Here is a 13,069-nt window from a genome sequence, read left to right on the forward strand (position 1 = left end):
GAACGCCTCCCGGTCCCCGCAGCCTCCCGCTAACCAAGCACCGGGGGGGGGGGGGCGGGGGCGAAAACGCGCCCTCCGAAGGGGAACCTGTGGGGCTGACGGCAGGGCCCTGCCTGGAGCCGGGACCCGTCGGGGCTGTGGTGCCGCTGAGGGGAGGCGCTGCCGGGGCCGCGCCTTCACCAGCCGCCTGCCTGCGGGAGGAGGGCCCTTAACACTTCAAAAGAGCCCTTAAAAAAAAAAAAAAAAAAAACCACCTGTAAACGGCTGTTTTCTTTCGCAGGCTGCAGCGCTTCCTCGATCTCGCTGGGAGCCGCCCGGCCGGCAGCCGTGCCCGCGGAAGCGGCGTGGGGCGGTGGCGGCGCGGTGGCTTTGCATACCGAAACCGCAGCCCCGGCTGGCACCTGAGGCGCTGTCCAGGAAAGCGCCGGTTCCCCTTTCGCTCACCGGGTGACTTGGGTTTCCTTCTCTTCCCCCCTGCCCGCCTCAGGGCTTTGCGGCGGCGGGGGGGGGGCGGGTGAGCGCCGGGGCTCCCGCCTCGGCCGCCACCGCGTGCCAAGCGCGGGTCTGAGGCGGTGGGGCTGGGGGTGAAAACAGTCTCGGCTCCTGTTTTAAACACCTGCTTTTTACAAGCCCTCCGAGCAAAACGAAACAAAAACAACCAAAAACACCCCAACCTGAAAATGTAATTTCACGGTCTTGCCTATCTCTGTAGCGTGTTTACGCCAGAACACGCTGCATCCGAAGTGCCGTGCTGGTGCCTGTGTCAGGACTTGAAGAGGGGCTGCAGGCTTAGTTCATCTAAACAAGCACGCGACAGCTTCCGAGGTAAACCAAAATGACACCTCTTCGGAGGGGTGGTGGGGAGAGGGTCTTCGGCCCCCGGCTTTGTGAAGGGAGAAGACTTTTAACAGCCCTTGGAAACTGCCGTAGGCCCAAGGACGCTGTCAGAGCACGAGGGGTTTCATGTTGTGTCTGCCTGTGTTAGCTGTTTCAGCCTGTACTTTCTTTTGGTTCATGATGTGATCTATTAACATTAAAAAAGTATTGTCGTCAACACAACTTCACACAAAAGTAACATAGTGATATAGAGAATGAACTGCTTATTGCTTAATGATTGTCTCTCTGTAACTTTACATACCAAGGACTGGTGTTTGTCAAGGATTAAGCCTGTCAGAGACTGGTACTTGGGAGTGATGAGCAAGAAGGAACCATGAGCAATCACAAAACTTAATTAAATGTTTGATGAATTTACGATCTTGTTAAGAAGTCACAAGTAGAGGCCTTGCCTGAATAGATAGGGCCAGAAAACGTAACAACTCCTGCCTTTGTTCTCGTCCTTGTAGATAATTTAGCTTAAACTAACCATGTGGTTCTATACTACTAATGAAAACTTAGATAATAAGAACACTAACAAGCACTGATGTATCAAAACATGTAAAGGACCATACTGCACAGAATCACCTGAGGAGGGTCAAATAGCGGACAAGTGAGGAAGACTATGGAAGACCACCAGAGGACTCCTGAAGACCACCAGAGACCTTCAGTGCGCCTGCATAAAGGACATTTACATATGCTAATAGTTTCCTGGAAAACTAATGAATACGTATAACATTTCTCAGAAATCTAGTGAATATGTATGTAAAACACGTACTTAACCTGCACAATTAAACCCAACGGTGTGCACGATAGGTGGAGCGATCGCCCGTGCATCCAGCGCTGCCAATAAATACCTACTTAATAGTTAATCAAACTATTGTGTTAGTTTCTTTGAATCAATAGCCTGTTATTGTTTGCTTATTACTGTTTGCACTAATGGCTGATGTAGTTGGGCTGTAAGCATGGCAGCATGCCAGTGCTTCAGATACCCATTACTAGTTTCGTTTAGTCCTTTTCTCATTGTTACTACCTCTGGAGCTGTGCTTTTGCTACCATGGCAATACAAGCTTTTCGTAAAAAGTGCAAGCAAACCATTAGAAATAGGAAGTGGACTCTAGTCCCAATCCTAGCTTCCAGATAAAGCTGTTGTTGGTACAGGTAGAGTGGGGTGGTGGTCGATCAGCCACTGTAGTTTCAAGAGCAAACACCTATTAATGAAGTGTTTGAAATCAAAAGTCTTGGGCCTTTTTAAATTCCAAAGATCCCCATTCATTAACGTGGGCCAGAAGGATAGACATAATGTTTCAAGAGAGGATAATCCCCCAAAATCACCATAAGCAGCTGCAAGTCCTAAGCAGTGTTTCTGAAAAAATACTTAACGGGTGGTAGGCGAAGAGGTTTTTAGAACGGGTACATGAGGTCTTTAAATCTCTCACCATGAATTGAGGTAAACTGGCTCTCACTTCGCTTTTTCACTTTAGCAGCAGGAAAACGGGAAGTTAATACCAGAAATTAGAAGTGCACTCTTTTAACCAGTTCTTGGAAATTGGCAGTTTCATACTGTTATGTATCTTGCAAAACAAAAAGAAAAATAGAAAAACATACAGTTCTTACTACATGCCTGACCTTTGGAAAATAAAATTATGGTTTTTTATATGGAATCAAAGCACAGTAAATCAAATGCATGCAAATACAGTCATTATCACCACTGCGCAAATGTCAGGCTCGTCAAGCCATGTAATTGTGGAAGATGAACAGATGATCTTTTAATACTTAATGCTCAACTCCAACAAAAGAAAAAGAAAAAAAGAAAAAGAAAATACCTATTCCACACATGATGGTCTCCACATGTGGAATATGAATTTGAAAAAACATAGCCATTCTTTTCAAGGCTTTTACTAACTTTTCATATTAGAACAGTAATGGCAGTTCAGGTCTCTGTAATCCCTATCTGCTTTGCTTTCTTATAGGTCAACACCTGGTACACAGAGAATGCTAAGGTTTTAGAAGCATCACACTCAAATCAACAATTCTTTATGCATTTTTAATCAAGTCCTTCAGCCTTGAAATAAATCAAAATGACTAAAAGAAAGAGATTTTTCTGCTGGATCTTAATGAGTTAATTTCTCCCACCTGCAGCATTTCCTCCAAAGCAAGCACCAAGTTTATTTTTACAGCTGAATTCCCAAATAACAGGTCAGTGAGGGGAAGGGAGTGTTTGCTGTAACTGGGGGTTTCATGTTCTGTTTTTCAGTAATGATTGGTTTCTTTGAGAATTATTCTGGTTGTTGAGTATATTGACTGTTTGAGCTTTTTGGTAAATTACCTTTACTGTATTTTATTCTATTTAGAAAGAAGATACTAAGAAAAAATGCTGGCTTTAGAAAAGTGGGAAACGAGCCTTAATTCTTCTAAGGTAAATTTCTTCTGTTACCTTCTGAGTGAGTCATCTTTCCCCCCAAGGGGTATAGTTCACTTTCTGAGCTCTTAAAATAGATTTTTGTAATGTTTTTTTGCCCTCATCAGACACTTTCCTTCTGTAGCTGCCTTTAAAGGGCTTGAATTCTTCTACTTACTGCCTCATTTCATATCACATGTCTTTGGCTGAGAAGAATGTTGAAGCATTAGCTTTTTCTTCAAAGAGAAATTTTAGCATGCAGATTTGAACAGGAATGCTGCAAAATACAAACTTATGCTTCTGATCACGTAGCAATTACTAACTGCAGTGGTTGACTTCTATAGTTACAAATAGTAGAGATGGTAGGAAACACCTTTTGGGGCAAGCAGAATGAGGGACAGCTCTTTAAAGTTTTAGTACTCAGTACTTAACAGTTTAAATGTGGGTGAAGAAATTGGCTGAGGAAGGGAAGGTTAGCATAGAACATGGACACTAATTTTATTAAAGTATCAGGAAAGAAAGAGTAAGGGATACTGCCGGGCAGTATTTTTGCGTGTGTACTGTAACTGGTTCGTTTCTTGTGTGTGTATGATGTGTAATTTGAGTTTGCATTAGCACTTGCATGATTTTGTGTTATGCTTCGGTTTAGGTGGTGGTGGGTTTTTTATGTTGCAATTTGGTATTCTAAACGCTGATAACTTCCATTTGTGTTTAATAAATTATTTTATTAACACTTCTGTTATGGTCACTGCTCAATGTCTAAACCCTGTCGTTAAAAGGTAATACTTTCTTGCTTTAATCATTTAAAACCTTGGTGAAAACATCGGGTCTTTGTCTCCACTGCTTAAAAAATGCAATTTCACTTTAAAATAAGAAGGTTGATAAGCTGATGAATGTCTTGTCTCTGTAGCTATCTGAAATAATTTCCAGGTGAGAAGACAGTATTGGACTCCTTATACTGATTTTAAATCTTTTCCTATCTAGGGCTTTTACAAGGAGAGCACTAAGTCTTAAATTACCTTTTCAGGAAATAAAAGTGCAGCTTTTGTTAACAGGGTCTGTAATTTACTGTGTAGGAAAGCTTTCATCTTTGGCTACATCTGCCCTGCCCTCTGGTGGTCACACAAAGGCCAGCTGAGAGTCTGGTTTTGCATAAACTGGAAGGTTGCTGCTAAGAAATCTCACCTCCATCTGCTGCCAAAAAAAAAAAAAAAAAGTTTGTTTGCTCACTTTTAGTGATTTACAGAGAAGGTACAAAAGATTTACAGTTTTCCCCATTGTGTTTCAACTACAGTTTTGCAGTCCTGTGGTAGCAGCAAAGACATGCATCTTGGACATTAAATAGTAGAATTGATGACACTACATGTTATATGGTGCTTTCTTCTTCTCACCATATTTTGGAGATCTTTTTTCGTATAGTTGTAATGAATGCCAACGGTTTGTTTTTCTGAATGCTAGCTTGCCAGTTTTGTCTGTGGTATTTTTAGACGCATTGAACTCTGCACAAATAGAGTAGCTGTGCTATTTAATTCCAATTAAACTTTTGTGTTCCAGTGTATGTTTTCATTCTGGAAATTCTTGGCTGTTCTTCTGTAATCTTAATAGGAACAGAGATAGAGAAGTTTTGTCTTCCTATTTAAAAACAATCTTTTGAATGTTTCACTAAAGCTTTTGTGCCTTTCTCCCTCTGCCACATGATTTGCACTTTATCACTCCATTTATTTTCCTCCCAGTTAAGGATACAGAAATCAGTAAAGTTCAAAATGCCCTAAAGGATCTAATCTGAATTTATAACTGTTTCATTTTGAAGCATATCTGATACACATGTCTTACAGAGATGCAATCTTGTTTTATAACCCACTGAGGTTTTTTAAGTGTAGACGATGAATCTGATCCTGCGAGCTAGTAGTAACATAAATAGATGTTATGTAATGGTTCATAAAGTCACCAGGAACCATTGGGTTCTTATTAGGGAACTGCTGAGGGAAAGACTTGTATAATACCACTGGGGTTTTTTTCCAAGAAAATGGGAAACCTTCTTGATTTTTTTTTCCACACTTAGTCAGCGTGAGTTCTCATAATGTATGTTTTAATCTTTTTAAAGTGATATATGCACTGAAGAGTCAATATGCAAAATTCACCCAGGAAAGTAATCTGAAACTTCTGCTGAAATTGCAGCTGAATCAGGCTGCCAAACGGGAACTTATGCTCAGACATATGCAGAGCTGAAATCACAAGATATAGGTTGGAATATTTGAATTAGAACTACTAGAAATTACTTGGATGAAAGAAGTTATGAAACCTAAGACAGAAATCTGTATTGTGAATAAGAAAGTGCTTTTTTTTTTCCCCCTCAGTTTGTGGAGCCAAAGGTTGAAAAGAGGGTAGATATTCCAAGTTAACCTCATCAGTGAAGAAGGAGTAGGCGATTGCAGGCCTACCCCCTTGCAAAACATAGCTTTAGTGATACAGTGTCAAAAGATGTGTGAATGTCTGTGTGTGTATATAGATGCTTATGTTTTTTATGAAATGTATATTGAATACTGTATATTTATCAGTATATTGGAAGGTTTATAACTGAAAAAACTTGAAATACAGTGGAACAAAGAAAACTTCCATTTCCTTCTTGTCCAAGTACCATGATGCAGTAGTCCAGTTATGAACAATTTTTAATAAAAATAAGGAGAGGAGAGTATAGATATCTCTCATTTGTGTGTCCTGAGTCCATTGAGGTTCTCATGGCAGAGGTCATGCCCTTTAAGTTCTTCTATAGAAGATTTGTGTAGAGCCCTCTCCTGAAGTACTCTTGTATATATCTTCAGGATTAGCGATTTTGGTTTTATAAGCAATAGCAATTAAATGTCATCACCCAATAGCTGCTTTCTTCACAGAAAAGCAGCATTGAGTGGAAGTGCACTGCATAGGTTTGAAATTCATTCTTTTTCCCATGCAGGTTCCTTTTCGTATTGTGCTTGATTAGGATAAGAATGAACAAGAGGTACAGTGCTATTTAGTTCGTATGCAAAACTAATAATAATAATGACCAACAAATTATGTTCAGTGAACTGGCAAGGATGTTTGGCATCTTAAATAGCTATACTTCATATGTAGCTGCAATAATGTAAGCTTTAGATGAGAAGTTGCTTTCCTCCTCTCATTTGTTTTATCAACAATAATATCTTTGTTGAAGTCTTACAGCCTAAGACAACCGCAGGTACTGTGGGGTAAGGGGAACCCCTGCTTTTTTGAGGACTGTGGGAGATCACAAGCAGGGCTGTTCTGAGTAGGCATGGCTGACTGAAAACAAATACTTCTAGAATGATCACTTTGTAATTAATCCAGAAGTGTTTTGTAAGTCTTGATTAGTTTATGAAAAATGCACATCATAGCACAGACAAAGTACACAAATGAGATGCAAGTATTTAAGGATTTGAGTTTTGCTTTGTTCAGAGATTGGGGAAGCATCAGCGGCTCAGAGGGAAGGATTGCCAAAAGGTGGAACAGAGTCATGGGGAACAGATGTAAATTCAGTCACTTTGAACGGGAGGTTACTGCATGGGCTGCAATCTGCCGCCCAACGGTTTTTAGGAGCAATCTGATGGACTGCTGGTGCCTAGAAACTTGAGATGAATGGGCCCTGTATGGGCGAGGCTGCCCAGGGAAGTGGTTGAGTCACCATCCCTGGAGGTATTAAAAAAGCGCGTAGACGGGGTACTTCATAACATGGTTTAGTGGGCATGGATGGTAGTTGGACTCAATGATCTTGAAGGTCTTTTCCAACCTAAATGACTCTATGATTCTATGAGGCTTTACCTCACGCGTGTGCTAAGCACACGGGAACTATCACAATTAATTTGTGGACGTGTCAGCTGCGGTGCCTCGGGGACAAGTCGGACGACGTGCACGTGGCTGTAGTTGGACGACAGCGACGTTGCTCTTCACGTGTGCGGTCACGGTGGTGCAGCTGGGGGCCCAAGTGAATCTAAAACTGGTTTTATGTTTAGACGAGCCCGAGGTCTCTCTGTGAACCTTGCAGGCGTGCAGGAGCTGCAGCTGCTGCTGTTTAGCTCTGCGGCCTCGGGAGAGTGCTAACTATGTACCTGCTGTGTATGCCAGGCTTCGGCTGACCGTGTGCTTGCCTGGGAAAGCCGGTAAATACGGACACGTGCAGTGCGTGCGTGGGGACAAACACCAGTAAGGTGTCCATGGGGGTGGCGGGGACCCTCTCCACCCGGACGCCAGTTACTGGAGCTACCTGCTGCGGCGTGTTGTGCCTTTGCAGGCAAGAAATGAGAAACCGACCCTGTCCTTGCACTGTGAGTCCGCGGGTGGGGGTGCGGTGCGGCTCGGGGTGCGGAACAGGGGATAACGGAGGGAGGAGGGGGACAGGCGGGCGCTCCCCTGACACCAGCTCACCGTAGCGCCTGGGCCTCCGGGGCGGGGAACTACAGCTCCCGAGAGCCTTTGCACATCCCGCGCATGCGCACGCAAGGACCGGCGCCTCAAGGGCGGTGGCGGCTCCCGCGGCACCCAGCGCGCTCTTCTGCGGGCGGGGGGGGGGGGGCAGGGGGCGCGGCCACTGGCCGGACTACAACTCCCAGCGGCCCCTCGCACATCCCGCGCGTGCGCACGGCGGCGGCCCGCCCGCTCTCCGCCGTTGTCGCCGTAGGTGGGTGGGGGGAAGGGAGCGAGCGCGGCGGTGAGGCGGCGGGAGGGGGGGGCTGAGAGTTGAGAGTTCAGCCGCCGCTGTCGCTGCCAGCTCGGACTCATGATTCCCATATGCCCGGTAGTTTCGTTCACCTATGGTAAGTAACGGCGCTCGGTGTGTAAGTGTGTCCGTGCGCGCAGAGGGGGAGGGGATGCGGCCCGCGCGGTGCGGGGGGCGGGAGGGGGTGAGCGGGGCGGTTGGGGGGTCCTGAGGCGCCGTGTCTGACCTAGCGCTCGCGCGCTCTTTCTGTCCCTTGTCTGTCTGTCCCCTAATCTTCCTCCCGCCCCCCCCCTCCCCGCCCCCCGCCTCCTCCTCCCCCCTCCTCCTGCCGGGCCTCCTGTCATGGCCCCGACCGCCGCCGCCGCCGCCTCCACCGCCTCTTGGTTATCGTCGCTGCAGTGCCCAGCCGGCTGGGAGAAGATGCCAAAATGGCCACCGGCAACTACTTTGGATTCACCCATAGCGGGGCTGCTGCTCAGTATAGGTAACCACCGCGACCCCTCCCTGCCCTGCCCCGCCCCTCCCTCTGCCCGGGCCCGCAGCCCCCTCTCCCCTCTCCGCCTCCGGCCCCCAGTCCCTGAGCGGGCCCTCCCCGCCCCCTCGGGGTGAGGGCTCGGGACTGCTCCCGTCCCCCGCCCCGTGCGGGTGCATCTTCTGCACCACCGCTCCTCCGGGATGGCTGTGCCTGGGACCCTCCTTCTTGTCTGCCCCGCCCGCGGGTGTATTTTCTTATCCTCCTGGTAAGGGCCTCCCTGTATCCCCAGTGGTGTGAGGGTGGGGACGTGGAGCAGGGCACTACGCAGGAGGAGGAGAATCAGCGGCAGCATCAGGTCCCAAGGCCCTTATATTAAAATGGCCACTTGCAGTCAACACCACCAGCAAGTTACCATCTGCTGCCCCCGGGCCCTTCTCCTTCTTCAGCTTCAGGGAAGACAGGGTTTGCTCCTCAAGTCTTTGCCCCCACTTATGTCAGTGTGGGAGGACAGAGTCCTTTTTAACATAGGTTAAAACCCAGCCTCTGGGAGACTGGGTGGGTAAGGGAAGAGCTGAAGCACCAGAAAATACAGGGGATTTCATTCTATTGAAGCAATGTTATAATTAATGTCTCTAAGAAAGTAGAGCAGGTACGTTCAAGGCCAGGCACCTTTTAAAAAGATATTCTACTTTGATATCTAAGACCGGGAGCAGGTCTTCTCGTGTTGCTCGGGGACCTGTAACTGTGCATTTTGTATAGACACACTGCCGTAAGTCTTTGTATCTTTGTAGTTTTTGTGCGTCCAAATTGTGTATCAGAGTGTTAAAAAGTAATTGGCAGCATCTATTATCTCACATTTTCTGAAATCAGATTACTTAATTGGGCAAAAACCAGATACAGTCGGGAACATCTTCACATTTTTGGCTTGTATTGAAGTGGCACCGTGTCGTGGTTTAACCCCAGCTGGCAACTAAGCACCATGCAGCTGCTTGCTCACTTCCCCCCCCCACCCAGAGGGATGGGGGAGAGAATTGAAAAAAGTAGAACTTGTGGGCTGAGATAAAGGCAGTTTAAGATCACAGAAAGGAAGAAAATAATAATGATGATAATAATAAAATGACAGTAATAATAAAAGGATTGGAATATACAAAACAAGTGATGCACAATACAATTGCTTACTACTCACCGACTGATGCCCAGTTTGTTCCCGAGCAGTGATCCACCCCCCCACCCCCTCCAGGCCAACTTCCCCCAGTTTATATACTGGGTATAATGTCATATAGTATGGAATATTACTTCGGGTTAACTGCCCTGGCTGTGTCCCCTCCCATCTTCTTGTGCCCCTCCAGCCTTCTTGCTGGCTGGGCATGAGAAGCTGAAAAATCCTTGACTTAGTATAAAAACTACTTAGCAACAACTGAGAACATCAGTGTGTTATCAACATTCTTCTCATACTGAATCCAAGACATAACACTATACCAGCTACTAGAAAAAAATTAACTCTGTCCCAGCTGAAACCAGTCCACATTTGAATCTATGTTATTTATTTCATAAATCTGTAATAAAGACCTTCCTTGATCCCTAAGTCTTGGTTAATGGGAAAAACAGAAGAATAAAGCAAATATGTGAGGCGTTATTAACAAACAAATGCAGATGTGTGCTACTGTTAACTAGCTAATAAAAATTGCATACCTGACATAGTTTCAGGAATATACAGTTTTATGGAGGTCTTGGAATGACTCCCAATCTATTCTTTCCATCTATTTTTTCCTGGAAATGGACATAAAGTACATTAAATTTCATTTGCTCCAATGTCTAATAGTTAAAGGAGAGGATTAAACTTAGCTCATCTGCTAGTTCTTTTAAGATTAGGTGCTCACAGTATGGTTATGTTTTACTTGACAGTTGCAGTGAAATTTGAAACTTGAGGTGTCATGGGGTATGAAGGAGTTTCTGAATAGGATTTTTTTTTTTTGTCAGTAGACAAATTAAGTGAATAATAAACAGAGATCTCTATGTCTGCAGTTTTGAAGTAGAGATTAATTTTTTCAATTATTACTCCTTTTTTTGTGGAGCTGAGGTGGTCTCTAGACTTACGAACCTGAACAACTCATTTGAAATTTTGTTTTGAATTGCAATATAAAAACATATAATTGGAATAATGTTCAAGTTCAAAACTTGTTTTCATAGTTAATCCTAAACGTATTCTTGAGAAAATGGAAAACTGATTAAAAGAAGCTTTTTCCTTTCCTATCACAAGTGCAAGATACTATTTCATTTGCTGTCAGTAAAAGACTCTACATGCGATAAATGGTTTGTATATTTACCACATCTGAAAGTGAAGAGACACGGCAATCAGTGTTAAAGCAGTCCTTTCATAAGAATTAATTTAATATTTTGAGCAGAAAACACACTAGCCACTTAAAATGTCTAAAAGGGAGCTTACCTTCATGAAGCAGATTTGGCAGGTCCTTAGTAGCTTGTTTACAGAGTGCTACAAAATGTATATTCCACTCCAGTATATTTAAGAAAGAGATGGAGATGGCAGGGGAAGATAGGAAAAGATTTAATACCGCAACAAGTCCTCTACAATTGTTACTAGTAATTGAAGTAACAGTTTACAGAATAATAAAATTCCTGTGTTCTTAGAAACCAGTATAATAGATAAACAAATGGATGTTTATCTGGATAGTTAATACATAGGTGAGCCTCCTAAATCTAAAAATAAAAATAAACTTCTGGCCACAGGACTAATCTATGGACTTTTAAAAAGTTGCTCAAAATGGCAAGTTGTTTTAGGATGGCAAATCAGACACTTACAATTGAAGACCTTAGTTCTTTGATACATGCTGTTTAGAAGTCCTAGTGCTGTAGTTTTTGTAGGAAGTAACAGAAATTGTCATAATAAACACATTATTGGTCACATTTTGGGGGGTTCTCTCTTGACAAAATGCCTTTTAAAAAATGCTAATGTATTACAAGAACTTTAGGCTCCAACTTTAAAGGAACCTCAGTCAGTGCTCCCTAATGATAATACATGGAATCCTGTTGATTTCAAGCGCTTACTTCAGCTAAGTGCAAAAACTCTGTGCAATTCTTTTCAGTATACGTACCTTTCTTGGAATATCTCAAAGTATGAAACTGTTAAATCTTCAGCTGGAGACATGCAGAAAAAAAACAAAACAAAACCCAAACTGCATCGGAAAGAAAAGAGTCTGAATAGTTTCTGATCAATTTCAAAGAATAGAATAGACTATTTCAGTTGGAAGGGACCAACAAAGATCATCTAGTCCAACTGCCTGACCGCTTCAGGACTGACCAAAAGTTAAAGCATGTTATTAGGGGCGTTGTCCAAATGCCTCTGAAACACTGACAGGCCTGGGGCATCGACCACCTCTCTAGGAAGCCTGTTCCAGCATTTGACCACCATCTCGGTAAAGATACGCTTCCTCATGTCCAGTCTGAACCTCCCCTGACACAACTTTGAACTATTCCCACACATCCTGTCACTGGATCCCAGGGAGAAGAGCTCAACACCTCCCTCTCTGCTTCCCCTCCTCAGGAAGCTGTAGGGAGCAATGAGGTCACCCCTCAGCCTCCTTTTCTCCAGACTAGATGAACCCAAAGTCCTCAGCTGCTCCTTACAGGACATTCCTTCCAGCCCTCTCACCGGCCTTATTGTCCTCCTCTGGACGCACTTGAGGACATTCACATCCTTCTTAAATTGTGGGGCCCAGAACTGCACACACAGCACTCAAGGTGAGACCACACCAATGCTGAATACAGCAGGATAATCACCTCTTTTCACCGGCTGGTGATGCCGTGTTTGATGCACCCCAGGATGGGGTTTGCCTTCTGGGCTGCCAGGGCACACTGCTGGCTCTCATTGAGCCTGCTGTCAACCAGCACCCCCAGATCCCTTTCTTGCAGGGCTTCTCTCCAGGCAGTCATCTCCCAGTCTATCCTTGTGCCTGGCGTTACCCTGTCCTAGGTGCAGAATCCGGCATTTGGACTTGTTAAATTTCATCCCATTGATCATTGCCCAGTGTTCCAACCTATCTCGATCCCTCTGCAAGGCCTCTTGTCCCTCAAGAGAGTCACCAGCTCCTCCCAGTTTGGTATCATCAGCAAACTTCCTAATGGTGTGTTCAACTTCTGTAGCCATTTTGTTGATAAAAATATTGAACAGAACTGGCCCTAGAATTGAGCCCTGAGGAACACCGCTGGTGACTGGTCGCCAGCCAGATGTAGCCCCATTCACTACAAGCCTTTGAGCCCTGCTGTTCAGCCAGTTCTTCGCCCAGCGCACCATGAACCTGCCCATCCCACAGTTGGACAACTTGGCCAGAAGGGTGCTGCGAGGGGCAGTATCAAAAGCCTTACTAAAATCCAGAAAAACTACATCCACTGCCTTCCCTTCATCCACTAGGCAGGTGACCTAATTGTAGGATATCACATTAGTTAAACAAGACTTTCCCTTTGTGAACCAATGTTGACTGTGCCTGACGATTGCATTGTTCTTCAGATGCCTTTCAGTAGCACCTAGTATGATCTCCATAATTTTTCCAGGAACTGTGGTTAGACTAACAGGACTGTAGTTTCTTGGGTCTTC

The 13,069-nt window shown here is 44.6% G+C and overlaps 1 protein-coding gene and 1 long non-coding RNA gene across 5 annotated transcripts in view; both read left to right on the forward strand.

Annotated features, from left to right (window-relative positions):
• The first annotated feature begins 16 nt into the window (after positions 1–16).
• LOC128136837 (uncharacterized) lies at positions 17–4,326 on the forward strand. 2 transcript variants are annotated; one of them, XR_008233494.1, is made up of 5 exons: positions 17–447; positions 713–825; positions 2,847–3,072; positions 3,228–3,292; positions 4,185–4,326. It is a non-coding gene; the product is annotated as an uncharacterized LOC128136837 (long non-coding RNA). The 2 variants fall into 2 exon arrangements; XR_008233493.1 differs by having other exon boundaries at positions 20–825.
• A 3,604-nt stretch (positions 4,327–7,930) lies between these two features.
• The window catches only part of ZFR (zinc finger RNA binding protein), a 51,056-nt gene continuing 45,917 nt past the window's right edge, over positions 7,931–13,069 (forward strand). For all 3 annotated transcript variants that reach the window (XR_008233453.1, XM_052776662.1, XM_052776664.1), the window contains exons 1-2: positions 7,931–8,079; positions 8,382–8,466. Coding sequence is in view for 2 of the 3 variants with exons in the window: in XM_052776662.1 (XP_052632622.1) it covers positions 8,043–8,079; positions 8,382–8,466 (122 nt within the window). In the remaining variant the exon portion in view is untranslated. The remainder of the gene's footprint in view (positions 8,080–8,381; positions 8,467–13,069) is intronic.

Source organism: Harpia harpyja, chromosome Z (genome assembly GCF_026419915.1).
Source record: "Harpia harpyja isolate bHarHar1 chromosome Z, bHarHar1 primary haplotype, whole genome shotgun sequence".
Taxonomy (NCBI): domain Eukaryota; kingdom Metazoa; phylum Chordata; class Aves; order Accipitriformes; family Accipitridae; genus Harpia; species Harpia harpyja.